We start from the raw sequence: 25,671 nt of genomic DNA on the forward strand, positions 1-25,671 counted from the left end.
GCCAACGGTCACACTAGGCGCGCCCCGTTATATTACATTATGCATTTGTATTCTTCGATCGGTCGCAGATCGTTCGGATCGGAAAATCCGGTTCGGAAAGCGGGCATTGGGGACAAAAACAAAGAATCTTGTTCTGGTCATGACTTTTCCATCCGCGAATTGTCAACTTCTGTTTAGCGAATAGTTGTTGTTCCCTTTTGGAGACAACAACAAAAAAAGACATCGATCGCGCGAGAGAGAGAGACAGATGCAAACAATGCGTACGCGCGCGTATGTGTGTGTGAAACATTCCGCAAGTGATTCATTCCGCAAGAATAATAAATAAATAAACAAATATTAGTAAACTGGGCCGAAATGTTTGTGGAAATGTGTCAACTAGTTGCGGCAGTAAAATATCAGTGCAATATCGATATGTGTGGGAAATCAGCTTAGCAATTTAGCAGAGACTTTGCTTTTCGCCCACCGCTCTCTCCCTCTCTCTCACACTCTTTGTTTTCGTTTTTTATTGTTGTGCTCTGGTTGTGTTTGTGTGTGTTGTGAATATAAAACGAAGTTAAGTTGACCACGCAGAAACTGCATACGAAATTTTTAACAAGGAAAAAGCGAAAGGTAAAAGCGATTTTTATTATTTTTATTTGAAAGCCGCAGTTTCTTTGCGATCTCTTTTTCTGCGGGCTTCGATTTTCAATGGTCTCTTCTCTCTTCAATGCGTTCTAATCAATCCGTGTTTACATACGGGCTGTGTGTCTGTGTTAGTTGGCTGATAATTTTTAGTGACAGCTATGTGCCAAATAATAGTAATATCTACAATAAATCAAATATAAATAATGCGAAATACGGCAATATTGATAACATTGTGAATTTTAATCATTATACTTTGAAATGTTTAAAAACATTTCGTTAGTATATGTTTATATATTTGTATTATATTTTAATTTAGTGTTTTTGCCACCTATGCGTTTTATGCAATATAATGATATTTTTTCCTAAATTTATAAAACCACTATGGCTGTGTACACATTTGTATGTATGATAATTTTTGACACACATATATTTCGCTTCTAACTGCTTATCGCTCCCATTTAGCGATAGACTGTGCGAGCGGGACAGGTGTCACCTGTTGCGCTTCTTCGCTCCATCTCTCCACCGCTCTTCCCTCTCTCTCTCTCTCTTTCCATCGTTTGACACATTTTGTTGCTGTTCTTAATTGTTTGGCAATTAAGTCAATTATAAACATATTAAGACAGCCGACACACATTCTCCGATTGGATGCGCTTTTCCCTTTGACTTTCGCAGAAGAATCAATAACCAAATTAATCGATCAATCCAGGCGATAAGTCCGAAAATTGGGCTAAATAAATAAAAGCCTCTCAAGATCTTTTAGTTATGGTAATAAATAAAGTACACTATGCATAAGTTCGTTGGGGTACGTGAAATACAACAAACTCGTGAGTTGACAAATATTTGGATTTTTAGAGCCTAATGTATCTATGATCCGTAAACATTATGATTACTAAAAGATAATGTTAGCTGCTCACTCTATGTGCATTATATTTATATTAAATGGGAAGAGCTGTAATCTATCATCTCTTACTTATTTTAATAGCTTTTTCTTGTTTACAATTGGAACACATCAAGTGAACTAAAGGTTTGTCAAAACAATATGGTAAATGACCATAAATCTGTAACCCTTCAGTAGGTACACCTAAAGATTCTTATTTAAACGTATTTCGTTGGCAAAAAGAGTTACAGATGAACGGCATAGCTGCACGCTTAGTATTCTCCTCGCGATAGTCCAGGTAATCAAGTGTCTGGGATTTCCTTTACCCTCTAACGATCGCTTTGTGGATTCTTCTTTTTCTACCTGTCTTCTCGTTTCTCTGTGTATAAATCAAATCACAAATCGATGGCAACTTACATACGACAAAAAATGCTGTCAAACAACTTGGAAATCGAGTCGCAAGTCGCGAGATCGCTTAACCCAACACTGCCCCCCTCTGGCTCTCCGATTCTTCGCACTCCCTGGTCTTATATAATTGGGGCCATGGAAGCGTTAAGTCGAGTGTGGAACTATCTGTGCCCATTTCCTCCAGTTCAGTTTCAGTTTTTGTACATTTTGCACCATGAATACGATCCCGGAATGAGGGACGAACAGTTAACTCAGCTTATTTTTACTGTCGCCGCTCTTATCGCGCTTATAAACATAAACAAAAACAAAGCTCAAACACAGTCTGTGAATCAGAATCAGAGAATACGTATATATACACAGGGAAAATATCATTCTCTATATCTGTTTCTGTACTTGCAACTTCAGTTATTGCAATATTATCCCAAGTACTATCAAAACTCTTATCAATTTAATTATCAAACACTCTGAGAATAGTACACAGTCGTTGACATGCAAACTAGATGCACGTTTTTTTTTTCGCAGTGCACTATCATATAGCCATTGCACTTGGTCCATGGAAACTGCTGTAATTAGCAAAATAACAATGCAACGAAAGAAGAAAAGCATAAAAACGCAAGGGGAGAACGCAAGTGATTCATGCGAATAAATAAATGACTATCCAATTGCAAATGCGCATGAATGCATCACTTTATTTGCATGCAAACATATAAATATGAATTAAGTCCAAGCGTTTTCATATTGCACACGGATATATGTATATAATGTGTTTGAATATATATATTTTTGGATTGGGCAAATATTATCGCAACGGAAGTAAGCCCTATTAGATCGTATAATTGCGCAAAATAATGGATCACAGCAGCGAAATATGATACATACATATACATACATATGTATATACACATAAATCAAAGTTGGCTTAAATGGCACTCCAAGTATTCAATGGATTTATCGTTATCAAAACTCAAACCTCTTCATCTGAAATAATGCCTTTGAGAAAATAGTATCTGGATTTTAAGTTTTATATTTATCATATATGGATATTGCTTATTGCTGCCCTTGATGGATCCAGAGTTTTGATTTGCCTATCAATTTTACCATATAATCCCCAGGATTTCCACACCACCATCTATGGCCGGTCATTCATAATGTAAACTGGCACTCAGCTCTATATAATTATCACTCTTGGGTGGCTCGTCATTGTTATCGCTCTTTTTGCCCAGCCACTATAAATACGAACGATATCTGGACAGAACGTGTATATAGAGAGTGTTTTATACTATACTATCTATATGCACTGGGTACAATTCACGAGTATCTCACCACACGAAAGTGTGACACATTTCGGTCAAATCTATGGTGACAATAATTGAAGAGCAAATAGTTAATATATGTCTTGTATATTTTGTTACATGCAGAGAGTCAAGATCGTTTTAATCTGAATACCTAAATCTTATGAGAAATGAGTGCAATAAGAAGTTCAAAATTTCATATAAAAATTAAAACCAGAATGCCTTACGTCTATGAAACGCAGATAAAACGTATATAGTCCACATGGTCACAGAATTGGGTAATTGAATGTGGATTCGTATTCGTGATTGTGTGTGGCAAAACAATTGATTCATTTGGTCAGCACTCGCTTTACTATACGAGTCGATTCGAGTATATATATATTATACCCCGTAGTGTGAGAGCGTAAAATTTGAAATTCGATTAATCATCGAGGGGGAGACACGACAGGCGGCGTAGTAGTAGGTCTAGCTGATATTCCCGGGAAATAATATAGGGTCCGCTCTAATGTGAGTCATCCATCAAGTTCATTCATCCAACTTATCCGGCGCAATATGCAAAAAAAAAAAAAAAAGAGAAGTGCCCGGCGACAATAACCGCAACAATGGGTTCGTTTAAACTTTAAACGCTTATAAACAAAATCATCGAGGCCGAGGGAAGTGAACTATTGCTGGAGTGGAGGAGAACTCCCATTTGAAGTGGGGCGACCACTTAAGCGACAACGACAGCAATTCCCGGCATGCCCAGATGTTCCACTCTCTGCAATCCCATGCCAAACGATCCAATCCGATCCCATCCGATCTGGTGGGGTCTGGTCCACTTTAGACGCTGTCGAGAGTTGAAAAGTTCAGGGAATTGCAATGGAAGGAAAGCGTAGCAATGGGAGGGCCCAAGAAATTAAGATCATCAATGGAGCAGTGATGTAAACAACTCTCAAATGCCAGATGCTTGGGAGTAAGTTGGGTGTATTAAGCTTTTATCTACTATATCATATAAACGCAAAAACCAGAGAGCACAGTGCCGTCCTATGGCTCGACTATTGCATACCCATTCCCTCAAGTAATAGATATGTGTGTGGTTACTTAAGTACTAACAGCGTTTTGCTTAGTTTTCAGTAAACCCAAAAGCAACTTATTAATGGTCATATTACATCCTTTGGGCATATGGTCTACAAAATTCCACAGAACTGCAAACTTTGTTTATTGAATTTCAAACTCAAACTTATCTTTGTTTTTTAGTTTTCTATCAGACTTTCTAAGCTCGCCGTTGAAAATGTGCTGATAATTGCACTCGGGCAGTTTGCGTATTGTTTATTCAAATCTCTGTTTCAATCCAACTGAATAAATAATCGACTGAAAAGCGCTGACTTTGAAAGCGGAAAGTGAAAGCGCATCTGTGAGTGGGGGAAAAACTAATGATGATCGAAGAGGCGAACCTTGTTGGTCGTTCGAGAAGAAATGCAAACACGTGTCTTTAATTTCCGCACTCTCTGCATTTTTTATTTGCACTTGCCTCGTTGGCACTTAATTATGTGGCCACTTAAAAATTGCGAATACTTGGGCATAATCTAAGCGTAAATTATAAATCTAAATAAATTATGAGCTAATTGCACGGCTAGTCTAATTGGAGTAGTCCAGTCGCCTCCTGGCCAGAGCCAATCGGATGAGTCGGCGCTGCTCCAGTTCCTGCAGTTGCTGCTGGACAAGCAGGCGATGCAGTAGCTCCACTTTGGCGTACTCGTGGGATTTTCGTTGCACCCGCTTTTGCTGCTCCTCCACGAAGGCGTCCATGGTTTTTGAGATGGCACAGGGTTCGTTGAGTTCCTCTTGCTGCTGCTCCTTCTGTGTGATGTGATTCCAGCAGTTGGTCTGGATGAACTGCAGCAGTATATGGATCAGATGGCTCCAGAAAGTCAGTGAGGATTGGTAGAATTCAGAGAGGCTAATGGACATGTCGAATGTTCAGTTAACTGTTGAGAAGTGTGAGGTTTCAAGCGGAGTTCAAGATTTATATAGCACAAGACGTTACCTGTGAAACTCAAGCAGGTCACTACTGAAATTCCAAGGGGATACCTGTAAGATTAAATAATCTACGGGTTAAATAACTTCACAGGGCTTTAATCCTTCGGCTATCCTAATCAGGTATATTTTAAGGACAATAAGTCACAAAGATGTTAGGATAACCCGGTTACCTATGTTCCTTAGGGATAGAGAGGATTTTCTCGCTTTACCTAGATCATTTTCTATTAAAAATGTCAAATTCTCATATCTACTCAGGTATTATGTATCACGTAAAAATGCATGCCTTCGGTTATAATCAGTTTGTTATGATTAGTTTAACACGATTTTCTATCTCTATCCTCTAGGCTCCACCATGGAGCAGGCGCGTCCTGTGCCCGCTCCCCGTCGCCTCTATCCAGAGCTGCGTCCCGCCAACTACGAGAATATCGAGATCAGAAGGCCCAATAGTCCCAGCAACAATATCAACCACAATAACATTAAGAAACTCAACATAAACGCGGAGAATCTGCACGGCAATTGTGCGGAAAAGAAGCTGCCATCGAGTGGACAAAACAAGTTGATCCTGCAGGAGAACAACTCTGATAGTCAGCAGCCGATCTATGGTCCGGATGCCAATGAGAATGTCCAGGAGCCGGTGTATGCGACACCAAGGCCAGCTCCACGCCAACGATTGCCACCAGCGGGCGAGCCGGAGGATTCCTATCCGGATCCGGACGATGAGGTGCCCCTGAGGATTTTGCGAGCGGCGCCACAGATTCCCCCCAAGCCACTCAACATCCTGCTCGACCAGCGATCCTCGATCTGCAGCGAGGTATCCACCACCAGTGTCCAGACACCAGGCAAAGCTGACGAGGATCGGGAAGGATCGCGGTACGCGTCCAACGCCTCACTAGACTGCAGCGAGAGCTCCCACAGCGGCAAGTTCAAGTCGCAGTCACCCGGGTACGTAGACGCCGTCGATTCATCCATTCCGCAGTCGGATCACCCGGATCCAAACGGGCACCATCCACAGGCAGAGTCCTCCTCCGCAGAACAGTCCTCCGGCAGCCAAGATGGCGACGATGACAAGTAAACCATTGACCATCATTTCTATCCTTTGTCCTGCACTTTCCTTAGTTTTCCGATGGGTTACCACTTTTTTTACTGTGAAATGGAAGCTAACAATACACAGTATATATGTTAATAAGTGGATTTTTGGGTAGTAAATTTGGTTGTAGATAGCACAAAATGTTTAAAAAAAAGTTTATGCACAGAGATAAATAATTTCGAAATCCTTTTCACTTTTAACTTTATTACATAAGCTTCTTAAATTTGCTATAAAAGAACACAGTTTTATGTTTTTTTTTTCACTGCACTTTTAAGTTTTTCAACGTTGATAAATGTTTTCTTAGTTTGCGGTTGTGGTTACAATAATTTTTTAAACAGCAAAATGTTATTGCGTTTAGGTAAACATTTGAAGCCAAAACACACATCGTAAAATAATCACATTTTTGTTTCGGCATTGCTATACAAATTTGCTAGAATTGCTATCTGGTTTATTGAGCCTTTTTTTGGCGACCATTTCTTATCGAAAGTTTATCACAGAGTTCGCATTTTTCTGTGGGTACTTTGAATTTAGATAAATAATTTTTAACAGCCACAATTCTTAGTTTGTTAGAGCTAAAACGATTTATTAGAACTTCCTTTGAAGGAAACAGCTGTTTTCACTAATCATTTACATATCATTATTTGGTCACAAATATGGCCCCCAGTTTGAAAGCATCCCTTTCTACTTATGTACTTCCCTGCGGAACTCCATGTCCTTCTATTTCGAGGTACGCCTCCCCAAGATCACTTCCGCCGCCCTGTCCAACCGTGAATATAAATGGGCCCATCAAGGGATTCGTCACTATAAATAGCCCGGCGTCTGTTCAAGATCAATGACAAGCGGAATTGTTTAAAAATAGTAGAGCGGAAAGTCTTAAGATCGTTTTTCACACCGAAATCTGAGTTTTGTGCGGTCGACAATTGTTTTCAAGATCAGTCGGTAGGGAATTGTGTATAGGAAAGGTATTGTCGGGTGCCTTAGTCTTAATTGTATAGAATTATTAAGATATCTTATAGCATATTAGTAACTTGCAAGCATTCCTTATTTTTTAGGATTGTATTGGTTTTGGTGTGTGTTTCATTCTCTCTTTATATATTGAATTTTTTTAAATTTAAGTATTGAATTTATAATGGGAAATCCTTCAAGGATTTCATTTGGTGTTCTTCGAAAGATAAGTTGTGTTTTGGTTTGGGGTTTCCTTGGTGTTTTTGATTCCCATATTCAATCTTTGAAATGATCTCTCCCCGTGAACACAAAGATTTTTGTGGTCTAACATTTTTAGCTTGTTGTTTTCTTGGATCTTAACCACTAACGTAAAAGGGAATGGAATAGTCTTTAGCACCAAAATATTAAAATATCTAATAGATTGTGTTCGTTAAACTCCCTAGTAACCTGCTTCGATCGCTGGGCACCACATCTAAGCTACTGGGAGAAGCCATCGGCGAGCGGATTACGTTCAAGGCCAAGGGAGCCAAGAAGCGACTGGACAGGAACTTCAAGAGCTCCACGGAGGCCATTAGCAACATCGGAGCGGATGCTGGCCGGAGTTTGAAGCACGCCAGCAAGAGATTCGGTTCCAATTTCAGTCTTGGCAGGAATAAGGACAAGGCGGATATAGGCATAGGCGGAAGGCCAGGAGGATCGGGTGAAATGGATCTGGACAGGCGGCAGACGATGCCCAGTACGGAGGTCTTCAACACGATCCAATTCTCGAGTCCATTGAACCGAAACGGTGGTCTCCCGGATCTGCGTGAAAACGATGCGAAGCTGCAAAAGGAGGATTATCTGCGGCCGGATCCGGATCAGGAGGACGACGGCTGCTATGAGGTGCCTAAAACGCAAGGCAAACCGCCCAGCTACGATGAGGCACTGCGATCACGACCCTCGCCCAGTGATTCGCCAATGTCTAGGAATCTCGCCCAGGAGGCTGCCCAATTGGTGCAGTTGCGCAACCAGCGGCAGCTGAGCAGCAGCTCCTCAAATGGCGACGAGTCGCCGCGACTGCCCATGCCTGCCTTTCCTCCACCCCGCCTCTCCCAGCAACCGGAGCAGTTCCGCATGGATGCACTGCAGCCGCCGGTGCGCCAGAAGCGTCGAAAGAACTATGAACACATCGAACTGCGACGTCCGCCCGTCGACTCCGCCCAGCTGGAGGAACTCAATCGGGCTGCAGCGGCCGCAGAGCGCGAGGAATCCCTGCTGATCTCCGCCAAGAATGCTGAGGCGGAGACCAAGACACCGAAACCAGAACGTAGCGATTCGTGGGAGTTCTACGGTGAAGACGAGAACGAGGAGGAGGATAGGGATGAGGAACAGGAGGGGAGCTCCTCGCCCGAACCGTTGTATGCCAATCAGGAGGCCACATACGGCAAGCTCTTTGAAATGGCCACAGCAGGGAGCAGTCGCAGCAATGTACTGACCCCCAACCAGGTGGCGGAGCAGCAGCAGCTGGCCTGCATTACCGAGGATTCGGAGTTGGATGCCTGCGAAGGAGCTGTGGGCGGGGTTCCCCTGCCGCAGGCCGTCATAGAAGAGTTCGATCCACTGAGCAGCAAGTGTTCGACCCTGGCCAGGTCCAACAAAAGCAATGAGTTGCTGCTGCTCGAGCATTTGCTGGAGGAGGACACCTACGGCACGGTGAAGGCGGAACAGGACGATGTGAGCATGTGCACCTCCGAAGAAGAGCCCACGACGAGTGCCGCCACATCACCTAAGCCCCAACAGCCGCAGATAGTGCACCAAAATGCCCGTCTGCTGAGTGATAGCATGGAGAATATGCTGGACTCGGACCAGGAGCGGGCAAAGCCCTATCTCAGCCGAATGCCGGAGTCGGCAAATAAGGCCAGTGGACCAGTGGACTTGGCCAGTGCCTCAAGGAACCGCACCAATTGGTTTGTGCCCGATAAGGCATCATGTTCTGATGTAACACCCAACACTTCTAAAACTACGCCGCCCATCGAGGGCGACAGCCCACCCACATACCTAGAAGCCATTGGAGGTAGCAAGGATGCCGCCGGCAATCAGGAGAATCGCTCCACCATCGGCTCCCGCTTCCGTCAAACCATTAATGCCATCTCCAATGTAAAACTGAAAATGGACGCAATGAAACGAAAGGCCAGCTTCAGGGGAGCCAATCAGCGGCAGTCCGACGTACGCGTGGCCCTGCAAATGGTGCCCAGACCGAGCTTATCGCCTTTGCTAATCCGCTACGAGGGTCCGCTGGTGCGTTTTCCATCCGGTGTCGTGGAGGATATACTCAAGGAGATGCAGAATCGCAAGGCCATACTCAGGGAACGCCAGTTTCAGACGTTCCTCGACCAGGAGATGAAGACGCCCAGGGAAATGATACCCCTGGACACGATCACCACGCTGCAATGCGTGAGCAATAGTCGCGTCACGGACACGGCTACTCATTTCTACTGCTTCGAGATAACCACGTCACAGCCGAAGAACGGAAATGGTGCGGGGGATGCCATGTCATCCAATCCCAATCTTCTAATGACCAGCAGCTCGTCGGGTAATGTGAAGCAGCAGCGTGTCTCGCATCTGTATGGCGTGGGCAAGGAGTCGGAACGCGGCGTCTGGATGCAAAAGATCCTCGAGAGCTTGACCAACAGCCTGCCGGTGAAGTACACTTGTCACTACTATCGTGCTGGATGGTGTTACCTTAAGGTGAGTACTTTCTTTAGATAGATTTAGCTGGACAGGATGCATATGCCATTAATCTGCAGAATTCTATCACCTCGGAGTGGAGCGGCACCTGGTTGGTGCTCCGCAAGAGCCAGCGACGTTTGATCTTCGTAAGCGAGGCCAACGGTAACGTGGAGAAGATGGATCTGCGCAAAGCCCGCTGCATAGGTGAGGTGATCCTTGAACTAATACACGCAAAATTCCATTAAACCCATATTTTGAAACAGTGCTAAAGGAGAGTGACGAGTCCATTGACAATCTGCACGTGGAAAGCGGTCCCATGCTGATGATCGACTGCCCGCCGTATGCGGTCTACATGATCATGAGTTCTGCCCGCGAGACAAAGATCTGGAGGCACATCATCCGCGAAGTGGCCCACAACAATGGCTTCTCGCTGGGCGATCAACAGCTTACGCGGTACGATGTGCCTGTCATTGTGGACAAGTGCATCAACTTTGTGTACATCCACGGCTCCATGTCGGAGGGCATTTATCGCAAGTCCGGATCGGAGAACTCCATGCACAAGCTGATGAGCGCCTTCCGCGCGGACGCTTTTAATGTGGAGATCACCCGAAATGAATACAATGAGCACGATGTGGCCAATGTCCTCAAGCGCTTCATGCGCGATCTACCCGAACGATTGCTAGGCAAGCTGACGGACAGCTTTGTCTTCGTCACGGAGCTGGCGGTGGCCAGCGAAAAGATTCCCATATATCGGGAGCTACTTGCCCGTCTCTCAGCTATCGAGCGCGAAACACTACGTCGAATCGTGGGTCATCTGGTCTTCATTAGTTCCCAGCAGGCCAAGAACAAGATGAGTGTCCAAAACCTAACCATGATCTGGGGTCCCACGCTGCTGGCTAAGAAGGTAAAGTCATTGAATTTCCATATGATATAAGCGAAATTTCTACAAATTACCCTACTCGTACAACCATAAAGTATAATGATTTACAATGAAGTATATACAATACATACATATATCAAGAAGAATTAGTACCTAACTGATGCTTTAAAATTGTAGGTTTTTTTTATATTTTAAAGATTAGTCTTCGTGTTAACAAATTTTATGTTTTCTTTTAAATTAAAATTAAATCCACAGAGCGACGAGCTAATCTACTCACAAAAGGAGGCGGATGTGCTCAGCGATCTAGTAGTGCTCTACAAGAATCTTTTCCCCTGCAGTGCCGATGAAATTGTGAGTTAATTTAAAATATACATACATACGAAAATATACTCATACTCCTTTTAGAAACGGGAGCAGGCCATGCTGGCATGTCTGCAAAAGTATTATGCGGCCGCCGAAACGCTTAAGGATGCGGTGAAGCAGTCCGGGGACATAAAGATCTGGATCAGCCTAAATCCCAATCCTGAAAACAAAACAGAGGTGGGTTTTCGTTAAATATAATAATGATAAAATATATGTTTTTTTTACCAACTCTTTGTGGCTTTCTTTTGAGCAGGAGAAGACGCAAGTGAATGCCACCATATCGCCCACGAAGACAGCCTACGAGCTGTGCCGCGAATACTCCGCCAAGATGCAGCTGCCCACCCATCAGTTGACCCTGTACGAGGTTATCCTGAACGACAGCTTAGAGCGTCCTCTTCACCATGACACCAAGGTGTTCGATGTCATTCTAAATTGGTCCTATTGGCCGGAGGAGGATCGCAAGCACAACTACCTGGTGGTACGTCCCGTTGAGATGCTGCGCGAGATCCAGCGAGCGGTGAAAAATCTGGCCACCGTAACGCCCGGCAAGGAGCTGCGATTCGCCGACTCCAGGACGAAAACCTTTAAAACGCTTCAGTGCGAGCTGCGGGATGGAAAGATTGTGGTGTCCAAGAAGGACAAGAATGACAAAACAACCATTGTGCGGGAGATCTTTTTGCAGAGCAGCACGGCGTACCTGGGCTGCGAGCGAAAACGCGACTTTCCCTGGAGCTGGGCCATCACCTTTGTGGAGCGTACTCAGGCGCAGATCATGAGGTGGGACATCATCATATTTGACTGAAATGAAATAGTGTAATATCATCCTTCCTAACAGATCGCGCGATGCGCCCTTCATTGGCCACGTCCTGGCGGGCAGCGAGTGGGGGGACCGCACCATTTGGTACTCCAGCATCTGGTACTGCTTGTACAGGGACAACATCTTGCCGCCGGCGGAGATCATCATCAAGTAGAAGTGCCCTCTCCCAGCTGCCAAACATAGATTTAACCGCCGTCTTGTGCATTTTTCTGTAGATATTCTGAATTTATTCGCAATATTAGGGAATATATACGTTTAGCAATATTTTTACGAACAATTTCGGGAATTTTCCAATATTTCAAATTAGTCAAGAAAAAAATATTTTTTTTTTACACTTTTTCTGTAAATAATCACGTTTGATCAAATACCAAATTGTACATAAGCTTAAGAAAAATCGATTGTATATCTAAGTATATGCCCTTTGTCTTCAACATAGCTCGATATCTGACATATCTAGTGTTTATCTACATATGTAGATAGATATGTATACTAACTATTAGTTAGGCACAGCCACACCGAGCAGCAAATTTTAGGCTAATTAAAGGTTTCGTTAAAAGCCTAATGTAATTTTTATACGTACATATGTATATGTTTCTAATTGGATTCGCATTTATTCAATGTTTGCTTACATTTGAAACCATTTAATTAATAAAATTCATTTGCTAATGAATATTTCTATATAATTAAACTATCAAGTTCAGTTTATTGATTTGAAATTACTGAGGCAACTGTAGAACTATAGACCAGTTCTCACTGACAACTGAAAGTTAATGATTTTTATCCCTTATCTGACCCAATTTTTCGTATTTTCACAAGGGTAGCAATCGACAAGCAATCGCAGCTTTCATATTAAGATGAAATATATAATCATTCCGACAACTTTTAGACTTTTGGAAAGCCACCCAATAAAAACGCAAGCACACTTGAATATCACTAAAATGTTGCATTTATTTCTGTTGTTTCTTGTGTTGCTTCTGTTTCATTATCCACTTACGATTTATGTTTTTCGAGAACATTAGTTTTTTTTGCTTGAATTTCACATACATAGTCGATTTATTTGTTTGTTGTACAATACATAAAAAGAAATATGCGTGTTATGTTTCTATAGTATATATATATATATATATATTATATATATGTATGTATGTATATAAAATATATATATATATATATATATATATATACATATAGTCTATATATATACGCTCGTTATTATGTAAATATATAGTCGTATAGGGTGTTAAGTATATTGATCAAGTAAACATGGTTTGACTAATATTATCGAGTTCCTCGGGTTAGAGTGAGATGGATGTCAAACAGGGCTCTGAAAGAGAGGGTGTCTGTAGGTGTCAGTGTGTGCGTAGGTGGTTGGTGGGCGGATATGGAGGTGTGATGTTTGATGGGTGGTGGAGGGAGGTGGGTTAGGTATGGAAGGGGATGGGGCGCGACTACGAATTTTGGACGTACTCTTAATCGGTATCAATATTTTTACACTAACTAAATGTAAAACTCAACAAACGCCAAAAAAAAAAAAATATCTCAACCTGGTTAGGATCGGCACTCAAAGTTCGGGACTATATATACATCGAGTGGGGCTGCATGACCAAGAGTGAGAGATGGAGAGAGCAGGAAATACTTATTTTTCCTTTATTTTAAAGTAATTTTCTTCCTTTAGTTGCTGCGCGGCAACATTCGAAGTGCTGGCAAAAATCTAACCTAATCGTTATATTTTTTTTAGCATTTGATTATATATATATATATATACATATGCATATATGTATACACATACATATATATAACTAGAGGAGGGCACTGGGCCGCTCAAACTATCAACAAGTTTACTAACGATAGCTCAAAAAAGTAATAAGAATATTGTTATCAATTAATATTAATTAATAAGAAAATCAACCAATGGTTACAGTTGCCGCTTGGGGGCCGCTGGACAGGATTGTGTGGTGATGGCGTGTTCGTGGCTGGTGTCGTTGACTGTGTGGGATGGAGGTGCTGGCTGGGTGCATGGTTGGCTCGCTGGATGAGTGAGCGCTTCTCCAAAACGGATAAGTAGTAAAATGCTTAGACGTAAAAATAGGCTCTCCTAATGTTAGTATGTAATAATCACATAGACTGCCGCCATTTCCATTTTGCTGCCTGTCCTCTGCTTCCTTCTCGGTGCCTGCGGAGGACTACATGTGATGCCACTGCGCCGCCGCTGCCACATTGGCGTTGTCGTTCAGACGGGCGATCTCGCCGTGCAGCCCATGCCCCAGCCACTGCAGGTAGATCTTTCTGTAAGCCGCCTGGGACAGTCTCAGCGGATTACCGCGCCTCAGACCCATATCCGTCTCGCCGTACTCGTCCAAATATGGCGGCGGGACGAAGCACCCCTTGCCACGGCCCAGGTACACCACCTGGCAGTCGCGAATGCGCAGAAAGATGCCCACTTCGGCGCCACAAGCGTGAGCGTGATGAGTGCATGCGCCCACCGAGACCTTGCCCAGCTCTGGCTGGCAGCAGTACGACTGACCGCACAGGATTAAGCCGCATATCAGACACATCGTTGGTGTCTTCATCTCTTCGCGCTCGTTGTTCGGACAGAAGATGTCCGAGACGCTGTTGATCAAATCGCTGAAGTCATCACACAGTACCTTCAAGCGGGGCAGCGGGCGCAGGCAAGGTTCCACCTGAAGGGAACGACGGGCGTCAGGCTGACAACGCTGTTCCACTTCACGGTCAATGTGAGGATGCGAGGCAAACGAGTGCATCATGGTGGCGTATACCGTCTCCATGTCAAAGTAGACACCCAGCATGGGGTCCAGGCCCAAGTACTGGCACATCAGATCAAAGCGATCCGGTTGATCTGTGGGAAATGTGTCTGGGAAATCCACATCGGTGAGAAAGCGATAGAAGAGACAGGAGCAGCGCAGGAACGAGCTCATCTGTCGCTGCACGTACTCGAGAAGAAGGGCCAAATGATGCGATTCACAGGGTATCACCACTGTTTGCCCATGACCCTGATTCTCTTCCGATTCTTCCTCCACCAGCTGTTTCTGTTTAGTCTTCTGCAGCACTCTCGCTGGGATATTGTAGCGACGATAAAAGTCGATCATGTTGTCCCGAATCCGTGACGGTAGCTGCTCTATGTAATCCAACTGTGTAAGTTCAGAATTGGGCGCCTTCTCCGCTCGTTTGGCCTTCTCCTTCTCCACGTCAAAGCAGAGGACCGCCTTGGTCAGCTGGGCCAGGAACATAGTCTGCATGATGTAAAAGTCGAACATGCTGCCGCTGGGTATGATTGTTTTATATCCTAAACAATTATGAAACAATCTGGTTATTTACAACTGGTTAATGAATGGTTTTCACACTTACCCTTCTCGGGTACCATCAGATTGAGCACTCCAAACTGGAACGGCACTAGCACGCGGAAGCAGTCCCACTCGAGCACACTGGTGTCATTTTGATTGAAGATTGTATCCAGCAGTCTAGAGGAAAACTCCGCCTGGGAACGCATCGGCGGAAGCAATGGAAGATCAGTTTCCCATTCCAAGGCCGAACTGCGTGAGCAAGCCCTCACCAAGTTCCTGGCACAGCTCTGGTGGCGCATTGACAGCTCGGCCTTCAATGGCTTCTCGACCGCGTACAAATAGATCTCCAGTGCCTGCAGCGTGTAGCTGCAGCTGTCCCACAGTATGGGTACCATTTCGATACTTTCGATGGCTGGATGGTCCTTTAGATGTGACTGCTGAATCTTCATGGTATTTAGCAGGGCTTTTTTAAGGAATTCAATTCCTTCGATGTAGTCAGCATGCAGTCTAGGAGGATTCTTGATGAGCTGCACGCTCCGCTCGAATTGAGCCAAGCCACCGACCACGCCGGACAAGCGCAAAATGTTGGACACACTTGGAAGTGTTGTCAATTCGTGGTCCTTCACGTTACCCAGTTCGATGGCCAGTGTGCTCATGATCTCCACGAAACTGTCCAATGGTAAATAGCTTTCGTTCGGTGAAGGAGGCGCCGAAAAAGCGGGCAGCGTTTCGGTTACCGGTATTATAGCGTTACTTAGGGTTCGGCAATACGGACATTGGAACTCCACGTTGGCGGCCTGGGCTAGGGCCGCACGATTGCGGTGCGGACGACGCAGCTCCTTGAACTCCTCGTTGGTGAAGTACTCCAGCCAGCAGCTGTAGTGCATCACATGACCGCAGCAACTAATGTGCAGTGCGCTCTGACTATTACGCAAATTGGGCGTAGTGAAGATCACACGCGAGGTTTGGACAAAGGCAGAGCTAACCAATTGCCGGCCCCCACGGCTAATGGCACAGTTCTCGAAGCAGAGGATGCATTTAAAGGTATCATCGGTGCCGTGATAAAACTTGCGGTCCGGCCCCAAGCAGGCTACCTTCGACTCAAGGGCCACTGCTCCCTGTTCTTCCTCGGGGGGAATATCCTCCCAATCCATTGGACCCGTGGATGCTGACTCCTTGCGTGTTTCGTTTTCGGTGTCCGCAAACATTTCTGCATTGCTGCTTATGAACGACTTTTGGGCTTTCTGCATCTGGGCCATAATGTGGGCTCGACGCTCGGCGGCTAGACGAGCACGATTCTCCCTCTCCTCTCGCGCTTGCTCCTCAGCGCTGAGTGACAATTTCCCTCCGGTTCCTTGCTGAGAGCAACTGGGTCCTGCTCTACCATCACTGGGAGCCTGCTTGGCCTGCAGCTGCTTGAAGCGCTCGATGGTCCACAGCACAAAGTCATAATGAGCCTCCAACTGGCCGGGTAATAGGTAATAAAATAATAAAACTTTTGGAACTTTGAACTTTTAGGGATTAGACATACCCTCGGGCAGCGAGCGAGCTCTTCCAACTTCTCCAGAATTCCGTACTCCTGGGAACGCTCGTAGAAGCTCAAGAAGGGATAGTGCTCGCTAAGCTCCTCCTGAATGGCATAACCCAGCAGGTGAAGGACCTGTAGGGAAATAAACGAATTGCAATTTGAAAAGAATTGAAATTTTGTTCTAATGTAATACAAATACCTTTTGAAGATGCGATTCGGTAAAGCTGCGACTGTAAGCATTTAAAGCCCTTTCCATAATCAAGCTGCAGATGTTGAGGAACACAGGGCACTGCAGGATGTTGGCCATGGGTCTAGAATAGATTAGGAGATTAGAGATTGTATGGATTAAGACATGATCTCTTTAGACTCACGTGAAGGCTGGTGTTAGTTTTGGCAACATTGGTGGCGGGCAGCAGACAAGCTGCTTCTTGGCCTTTCGGCGCTCCCGTTGCAGTTCCTCGGCCTTGGACTTGTCCTCTTTGGTGTAGTGATAGAAGTACATGTTGAACTCCTTAAGCAAATGTTCCTTTAGTTCGTACACCCCCTTGCTGTCGGCTCCAACGGGTTTCTTGAACACGGCAACCGTGTTGATAACTTCCTCGAAAACGTTGTCGCTATTTCCGCTATTGCCATCTGGCAAGGCGCGACTCAACTCCGAGTGTGAGTATGGCTTGATACACAACAGCTGGATGATCTCCTTGCGCAGGCGATCCTCTTCGGTCACCATCGAAACGCCAGGCATCCAACGTTCTCCAATGATCACGATCAGAAGTTCCAGGAACTCGTCAAAGATTGACGCCTCTCGAATGATATCATCGTTCATTTCATTACCCGACAATAGGGACCAGTAGTTTTCCTGTAACCAGGGGATCGTGTTGAACCTATTCAACACATGGATCAGGAACTCGTTGCTCTCCATTAGGGAGGCGCCTATCTGCAGGCAGGCTATGTCCCTGTCCAGCATCTCCACGCGGCAACGTACATTTCGGTAGAAGTAGAGCTGATGCAGCAGGGTGTAACCATTGCGGCGCCACAGTCCTGCGCCCACCTGGGCGATCATTGCTTGGGTGCACAAAACCGGTTCTATAATCTCCCTGGGCGTTAGCTTAATGCTCAACGCTTCTGTTTCCGTCTGCAGCCCGTCGTACGTTAAATCGTGGGCACCCAAGTGCAGATAGATTCCGGCGAAGAAACGCGACAAAGGCAAGTGGATGGATACCGGCTGCACTGATATGTCGTAAACTAGACAGTTGGCTACATGGTCCGCCACTTTTTTCGGCTGCATGACCTTCTCGCCACCCACAATAAAGCTGTTGCTCACCAGCGCCCGCATTGTCATCTTGTAGAGCTTACGCAGCAGCTTCACATCGCCGGACGCCCAATCAATCACCTGCGAGATGGTCGTGGCCAGCTTGATGTGCAGGTTGAAGGCGCACTCCCACTCTGGCTCGTAGTCCATATGTTGGCCCGTCTGTCTGGTCATCGACTCCATGCCCTGCATCACGTTTAGAACGCGCATCAAAGCCCGGCAGCCTGTGTGTTACAAATGGGGTAAATGAGCTTAAATGGCTTGCAAATTCAATATGTTGCCGGTGCCTACCTTCTAGGAAACCGTTTCGTAAATCATTGCTCAGCACATCCGGCTTTAGGCTGAGCAGGTATCGCAGATCGTAGAGGATGTAGTTAGCCCGCTTGAAGAAGGTGAGGCTGGCGATGTTCTTGCTAAAGTGCAGCGTCTTGTTACGAATGAACTTCTCGATGGCAACGTGGTAGAACGTGTGCAGCAGCTTGTCAAAGATGCCCTCATGAGCGATCAGATGATGGGCTATGCTGGGCACCGTGAACAGCTGGACACTGAGCGACACAATCGAAAAGGCGTGATCATGATCATCGCTGATAAAGTCCTCCACAATAGTGGCGTAGCGTCGCGAAAACTCCTGGGCTAGGATCATTTTGTTGTCGTACTCCATAAGCATACCAGAGATCAGGAGGCGGTGCCAGCAGGTGCGCGCCGTCTTCCAAAGCTTCACGTCGTACTCAAGGATGTGCCGGATGCAGAATGTCTCCTGCTTGCGCTGCACCAACTCGGAGAACGTCTTCCGGAAGAGGTAGTGTCGCACCAGGAACTCCTGGAACCAGCCGAGAAGCTGCAGGGCAAACTGCTGACAGGCCACGGCCCCGATGTGCAGCACCGATGTCCTGAGTGACTGATTGTTGCGTGCCGTCGACACCAGGGAGGTCGGCAGAATCATTTGGTTCTCGATGGATACCTTTAGTTTGTTGCACTCCTGAAAAATGATACCGCAATAAATGAATAATGCTCCTGCGGATAAGTTGTGTCTCTTAGCCCACCTCAAATGTATCGCATTTGACCACCGCTCGTCCCTCGCGATCAATTGCCGCCACGATTTCCATGGCGTCCTTTGCCCGACACTTGGCAATTTTGGTCAGCGTCTGAATGACTTGGTCGAACGTGTGCGACTCGTCGTTGTAGAGCACAGTGCAATACTGCGCTCCGTCCACTTGGCCGCCTTCCACGTTTCCATCCAGGCACTGTAGACTGGCGTTTGGCTCGATTTCCAGATAACTCACGCAGAAGGCGAGGATTGCCCCAAAGCAGATCTCAACCCGCTCAAGTACTGCGTCGGTCAGGATCTTGCTCTCCAGCGGATTCTTGCGATTTGCCTGCACATATGAAGGTATCAGAAAAATTCGGATTATTAGTTGCTTAGTTATCCTGGTTTTATTTATTAAAGTGAACTATGAAAGTCTTGCAATCCAAGCTACTGACCAGATGCAGCTCGCAGTACTGATCCTTCTTCCAGGCCTCGTCGTCTCCGCAGTCACAGCAGCCGCCGCCGCCGGAAGTGGACATCTTGTACTTGTGAAAGCGATGCGCCGAGCGCTTGAAACAGTTGACGCAAAGCACGCAGGTGGGATCGACGCCGCACTCGCGGCAGCTGTAGGTGGGCTCCCCGTTCTTAAAGACCTTGCCACAGACGGTGGCCGTGTTGCCCTCCAGTCGGAGCTTCTCCAGTGCGGAGGAAGGATTGTCGCCCAGCATAAACTCCACAACGACATCGATGATCTCCTCCTTGGCCAGCGACTCCTTAAACATGCACTTTACTGGAAGAGATTACACGCTTCATTAGTCTTAATCGAATCAAAGTGAGCTCAATGAGTTGCGCAATGCGGAGTATAGTAAGAGCCTAGCTGGGGTTCTAGATCCGCAAAACAGCCTCTTGATCTCTGGCTCAATGCGCAGGTTCTCCGTGTTCGTAGGCCCTTGGCTCCAACAATGCTCGTGGTGATTACACCCACACTCCGAACAGTTTGTCCCAAGATAGCCCACACAGTTGAAATAGTATTGGATTGGATTGGATTTGATTGATGAATGGGGAATGAGTGGGGGAGGATGAAGGGTTACGATTAGAGCGACCTTGTGTGGATAGGTGTCTGTGGTGGCTGTTCAATCAGGACTCTAGTTTAACCGTGGCTTAGGTAGGTGTTCACCTAACGTTGGCAAGTCATTTCTGGAACTTAACAATTGTGCTGTACTCACGAGTAATCACATTGGTATCTGAAAGGAAATTAATTTGTTAAAGTTAGTAACATATTAGAATCTTAATTGCATCAAGGACTATAAACAGGTTTCATAAAGTGCATGGACCTTGTCTTATTATCCTTATTTATCTAGTTGAGTAATTAAAGTCTAAATTTATGTTTGAAAACAAATATATATATTTAAAAATATTGTCCGATACTTTTAGAAAATTATAACTTTGCTGATTGGCTAAAAAAACTGTTTTTCAGTTGGCCCACAATCTTTTAGTTAAATGCGATTAAAGACGGCTCGAAGACATTAGAATTACTGGTTATAAATAAACATGCTGACTCATGGGTTAGCAAACTGTCATCTTCTGGCTTTATTGCTTTTCAATGCCGTGAGTAATGCAATAGCGATGGAGTATCGTTAAAATGATTAGAACAGGTCGGACCACACCGCATGTGGATAATGAACGTGATAATGATCATGATCGCGGCTATATTATTGGGCCTGGGCGACCGCAAAAGAGAACCACAGTCGCAGACAAGAGAAACCTTCGGGCTAAACGAGTTTTCGCAACCAGAGAAACCAAATAAAATCAAAATCAAATTCAAATTCAAATGCAAATACAAATACAAAAGCCAGCAATTTACAACAAATGCAGTTCAAGGTCGCCACAAACGATGTGAAAACTCTGCAGCGCAGAATCGAAAAAAAAAATACAATACTAAAAAGAGAGCGATAAGCTTACAATATAATCTATTATCAACGCATCTAACGTAGGGCTATCAGTGAAAAATGAAATATTTGTATGCATATGTACATACATATCTACTGCCTGCAATGCACATACAATAAAGACAAATTGAAAGTAACTAGCAGAGTACCTCCTGTACACTTTAAAGTTCCTTTAAATAATCTTCACGCTGCATTTTGCTATATCTCCAGGTAACATGGCTGCCTATATAAAAATGCATTTAAAACTGCGTGTGCGTCAGTTTACTGAGGCGTAATAGACTGGAACAAAGAAGGCGCCTGGAGCGGAAAATAAAAGAAAGAAATCGAAATCGAATCGAACTGAACTGAACTGAAATGCACTATACAGAAATGCCTCTATACTATGCCAGGAGGAAGAACGCCAGAGAAGAGGCCACCTCATCGGTTCCTGAATCACAGTGGATTATTCAGGAGCGGTACACTCAATTCTACAGGCACGATCACAAAAAGAGATCAAATGTGTGTAACAATATGATATAAAGATCACTTTTTAAACAATAATTACAAAAGTAAATACAATGTTTCCTAAAGTTTTTAGCAAAAGTACTCAATTAAACTCTCAACAAGACGTCATCAAAAGGTGACTGAATCGAAAATATATGCATAATTTAAACGATATTAAACTTGACTGCAAACATCATACGTAATTACAGCTTCCAATGAATTGTGCATATTTTTCGAACCAATAAATCTTGGTCATTCGCCCTTAGCATGGAAATTAATTATGGCACCCACTGTTGTACTGAAAATTTCTCGATGAAAAGAGGAAACAAAATTTAAAGGCTCAAATGCGGCAACACGATCGTTACAAAGAGCATTTCTGATTTCTGCAAGGGTAGGTGGTGGGCGATCGAGGGCATATAAATCTTGATAAATACGGACAACCACACCCACACCTTTTGTAAAATATTATATATATTTATGCCCAAAAATGTGTCAGCTGTTTGCTCCTTTTGCACAATGAAACGAGAGCGAAAGCGGAAAAAGAAACAAGACATCTGTGTGCGCCTAGAATGAGGTGGATATCCAACAAAGATAAGAAAGAAAGACTAAATTCGCAGAATGTGCAAGCGATTTGTACAAAAATTTTGTGTAATAATACATGAGTTTCCCAAGTTTGAATCATTTCTATTGAGACACACGACACGAGGCAAATGTCTTCGCACTTTGAGACCAGAATAGCCTCTATAAGGCGAACCAGCCAGAGATATGTATAAACGCTGAAAATCGACAAAAACTGGACACGTCAGGCGGTCGAGAAGACCTCCGCGGATGTGCACCTGGACCAGATAAACGCAGGTTGAATAAACTGCCTCCAAATACATATTTCTGTATATTTAATATTTAACTCTCTGGCTTATCAGTCCGGCAAGCAGCGAAGTCTGGCGATGCGATTCGTCTCCGTTCTCTGCGAAATCCGGCTGTCCACCTCATCTGTATCTGTGGCATTCGTCATTGTGCATCGGGATTCGAGTATAGTAGTCTACGTACAATTAGACAGCAGGCAAATATCAGCGGAACGGATATATGTATGTACAGGGGGTATGGTATGGTATGGTATATGCCCATGGAAACATAACAACATTGGTACCCATGCCCTCCATATGCTTAGCAGCTGATAAGGAACGATAAGAGCCATGAGATGGGGTAAAAACCCGATTAGCAAAAGCGGAAAGCAAACATTGTTTGAGTAATTGGCAAAAATATTCGCTATGACAAGAACGGATTACTCAATGAAGCCGGGAAATGAGGAGGGTTCTTGAAGGAGCTACACTGGAAATGATTTCCATTACCTACTATTTGTTTTACAAATTGGTCATAATATCAATATATTTTTGTATTGTATATTTCCATCCTTGGCATACAAACAAATAGTTTCTCGCGTGGAAAATTGCAACTCCTCTCGTTTTATTTCTCAATTTCCTATTAAATCAATATTTTATTAACAGAAAGTCGTCGACAAATTTGAGAGGCTTCAAGTGCTTTCCTAGGAATCTAGATTCTCCCAATTTGTTTGTTTCAATAGTCGCACATTTGCCCCTCCAGCTTCGGATAATGTTCACTTCTGGTGGAATTAGGTGCAAAACGAGTTTGTTTACTTAATTCATTTGTTGCCAGGCCGGGCTTGAGCCATTGTTGGATCAACTTGCAAACACTGGGCCAAAATGAGTGCAGGTAATTTAAAATTGCCACAAAAAATGTCATTCATTTTGAACTTGAATATGAAAATATTTGCTTATGCTAGTATTTAGAGATCTTCTATCTTCTCTGATAGGAATTGAAACATTCGATTGCCCATTTGAAAAAGAGCCTGAATTAATTTTTGTGTTAATTCAATCAGAAGATTTCTCACAGTGTACGATGAGAGTGCATAAAAGGCGAGACAGGTAGAAAACCGAGAAGGTGGCGATTTTCGAGCTGGCAAACTTGAAACTTGGCTGGCCAATTGAAAGGAAAACTTGGCGCAGCAAGGCACGGCGCCGAGGAAAAACAAATTCGCGGAAATGTGAAATAGACGAAACGTGAGAACAGCAACAAAGTCAACAAAAGCGTGCAATTGCTCAATGGCAATAAACAAAAGACGAAAGCAGAACAAAAATAGTACTAAAACACACGGCGAATAATGATAATTCAAGAGCGAGAGTTTTTAATGGGATTCGGCCAACTTTTGACGCCCCATCGATTTGGCATTGTGGTAGTTACCATTATTTGTTTACCATTATTTTTAATCGAAAAAGTGGTGTATCCTATTTGAAAACTTTTTTTTTGAAATTAACCTTTCTTGGAATTGAAAACAATCCGATTGCACTCTTTTCTATTGGATTGATCAATGCCTATATATGTATCATTAATATCTCTATACAGGGTCTGCCTGCGTAATTTTGAGTTCTGATGTATGGGGTCATACCAGAAACTAGCTGTTTCCCGAGCGCAATAAAACTAGTTATTAGATCTTTTAGCCCTTCCCGCAGATTCCTACGATCAAGGATTGTGACTATGACTATGCGATGACTGTGCATCTCGACTCACCTTTAACTGTAGCGCTAGTCTGGTAATCAAAATACTTGGGAGACTCGCGCTTTAAGAACTCGATGATATCGGAGCGGTCTAGTGTGCCCGCCTGGCGCTTGAGGCGCCACTCCTTGAGCGGCGAACTGCACTCGGCAGGGGGCGCCACAACGACGTCCTCCATGTCGTAGCGATCCATCGTTGCTCTCGCTTGCACTCGCACTGTCTCCTCTCTTTTTCTCTTTCCTGGTGAGGATGAGAAAAACAAAATAATTGCAGCGGGGCTGTGTATGTTCGTGTGTGCGATGGGGACGTCTCGCTCTCTATCTTTCTTCCTTTCTCTATCGTCCGTGTGTCCTTGCTATTCCTGCGACAGTAGTTGTTGTTGCTGATGTTGTTGTTGCATTGGTTGTCACATGTGTTTTTTGCGAAAAGCAAAAAAAACGGGATTAGGTTAGGATGCGGGACAACAAAAATGTTCGATTGCGCTCTCGCTCTCATGTCGTAGAAGAATTTTCGATTCTTGTTTTGGAGCACAGACACTTACTTGTTAATAAAGAAATTATATTTTTACAACAGTGTCGAAATTTACAAAAGCTGACAATTCAATCGAGGAAAAATTTGTGTACGAATGGCGAGGAAACACTTAGTGTGCAGCTGTTGCTTTGCACTTTTTCCTTTGTATCAGCCAGTTGTGATTTTTTTTATTTCATTTTTGACAGCAAGCAAAAGCAAAAAAAAAAGAGAGACGGAGCGCATGGCAAAACGCGAGAAACAGTAACTTCAAACACACGCACACACATGCACGGCCACGGGCACTATTTTTGGTTTTATTATATTTTTATAATAATCGTTTATTATCTACAATTTTCCTTTTGGTTGCCTTTACGTGCGCTTAGCACCTTAAAAAAATAGCTTCTCTTTTTCTTTATTTTTCACTTTCTGACAATCACACACACGAACACGCACACCAACTTAAATTCACTCTACTGCGTTTCGCTTTCGTTTTCTTATTTTCCCAAACTTTTGCACGTACCTATTTCTTTTTTTGTTTGGCTCGTGGTGTATTCACGAGCAATTTAGACCTGTGTTGTTAGTTAAATCTACTTATTTCAACTGGCACAACGAAGATTCGTCTGCCAATTTCGTAACCTAAACGCAAAAAAACAAGACTGTCATCGATATAAGCAGGCGTTTTATGTCTGCGTCTATCGGGCAATACGGTACGTCGATATCTGGTCGTGCTAACATCGATAGCATGCGAGCGGTAATAGTGAGTGCACACTACGAAGTTGCTCATCAATCGCTATCGATAAGAAATCCATTTTCCGCCATTCAGTTATGTATATGGTAATTGAAATTGTTTTCCATTTGTCAAAATAAAACTAAAGATGATTTCAAATTGTTTGCCTAATGTACACGCTGTATTTACGTTTAGACACTAATTGCAATAAGCAATAGTACATTTTAGGTAAATGTTGTAGTGA

General features: G+C 44.1%; 3 protein-coding genes across 6 annotated transcripts; 1 reads left to right on the top strand and 2 right to left on the bottom strand.

Moving 5' to 3' along the window:
• Positions 1-12,945, top strand: RhoGAP15B (Rho GTPase activating protein at 15B). 2 transcript variants are annotated; one of them, NM_132955.4, is made up of 9 exons: positions 1-609; positions 5,565-6,288; positions 7,696-9,979; positions 10,039-10,165; positions 10,225-10,865; positions 11,097-11,192; positions 11,247-11,381; positions 11,458-11,981; positions 12,040-12,945. In NM_132955.4, the coding sequence occupies exons 2-9, from the start codon at positions 5,573-5,575 to the stop codon at positions 12,173-12,175; spliced, it is 4,659 nt and encodes a 1,552-aa protein (NP_573183.2). In that variant the 5' UTR covers positions 1-609; positions 5,565-5,572; the 3' UTR covers positions 12,176-12,945. The 2 variants fall into 2 exon arrangements, with proteins under 2 accessions (NP_573183.2, NP_001036282.1); NM_001042817.3 differs by having other exon boundaries at positions 5,565-6,162; positions 12,040-12,706.
• CG13000 (uncharacterized protein) lies at positions 4,675-5,182 on the bottom strand. Its single transcript, NM_132954.2, has one exon. The coding sequence runs from the start codon at positions 5,149-5,151 to the stop codon at positions 4,819-4,821; it is 333 nt and encodes a 110-aa protein (NP_573182.1). The 5' UTR covers positions 5,152-5,182; the 3' UTR covers positions 4,675-4,818.
• On the bottom strand, positions 12,943-25,390 carry Ubr1 (Ubr1 ubiquitin ligase). 3 transcript variants are annotated; one of them, NM_001298427.1, is made up of 11 exons: positions 25,221-25,390; positions 24,206-24,572; positions 20,414-20,431; positions 19,643-19,977; positions 19,204-19,536; positions 18,452-19,139; positions 17,223-18,384; positions 17,051-17,162; positions 16,855-16,983; positions 15,388-16,786; positions 12,943-15,325 (listed from the first exon to the last, which is right to left on the bottom strand). In NM_001298427.1, the coding sequence occupies exons 2-11, from the start codon at positions 24,381-24,383 to the stop codon at positions 14,205-14,207; spliced, it is 5,475 nt and encodes a 1,824-aa protein (NP_001285356.1). In that variant the 5' UTR covers positions 24,384-24,572; positions 25,221-25,390; the 3' UTR covers positions 12,943-14,204. The 3 variants fall into 3 exon arrangements, with proteins under 3 accessions (NP_001285356.1, NP_001245723.1, NP_573184.1); NM_001258794.2 differs by having other exon boundaries at positions 13,656-15,325; positions 24,206-24,430; NM_132956.3 differs by having other exon boundaries at positions 13,656-15,325.
• Between the last annotated feature and the right edge of the window lie 281 nt (positions 25,391-25,671).

This window comes from Drosophila melanogaster, chromosome X, assembly GCF_000001215.4.
Source record: "Drosophila melanogaster chromosome X".
Classification (NCBI taxonomy): domain Eukaryota; kingdom Metazoa; phylum Arthropoda; class Insecta; order Diptera; family Drosophilidae; genus Drosophila; species Drosophila melanogaster.

Excerpts from the sequence above, each read along its gene's own strand:
- CG13000 (NM_132954.2), bottom strand. The coding sequence starts at position 5,151 with ATGTCCATTAGCCTCTCTGAATTCTACCAATCCTCACTGACTTTCTGG.
- RhoGAP15B (NM_132955.4), top strand. The coding sequence starts at position 5,573 with ATGGAGCAGGCGCGTCCTGTGCCCGCTCCCCGTCGCCTCTATCCAGAG. Across the intron at positions 10,166-10,224 it reads GCGCAAAGCCCGCTGCATAG|TGCTAAAGGAGAGTGACGAG; the intron begins GTGAGGTGATCC and ends ATTTTGAAACAG. Across the intron at positions 11,193-11,246 it reads CCTGCAGTGCCGATGAAATT|AAACGGGAGCAGGCCATGCT; the intron begins GTGAGTTAATTT and ends TACTCCTTTTAG.
- Ubr1 (NM_001298427.1), bottom strand. The coding sequence starts at position 24,383 with ATGGATCGCTACGACATGGAGGACGTCGTTGTGGCGCCCCCTGCCGAG. Across the intron at positions 17,163-17,222 it reads AAACTAACACCAGCCTTCAC|ACCCATGGCCAACATCCTGC; the intron begins GTGAGTCTAAAG and ends AATCTATTCTAG. Across the intron at positions 15,326-15,387 it reads TCTGATGGTACCCGAGAAGG|GATATAAAACAATCATACCC; the intron begins GTAAGTGTGAAA and ends ATAATTGTTTAG.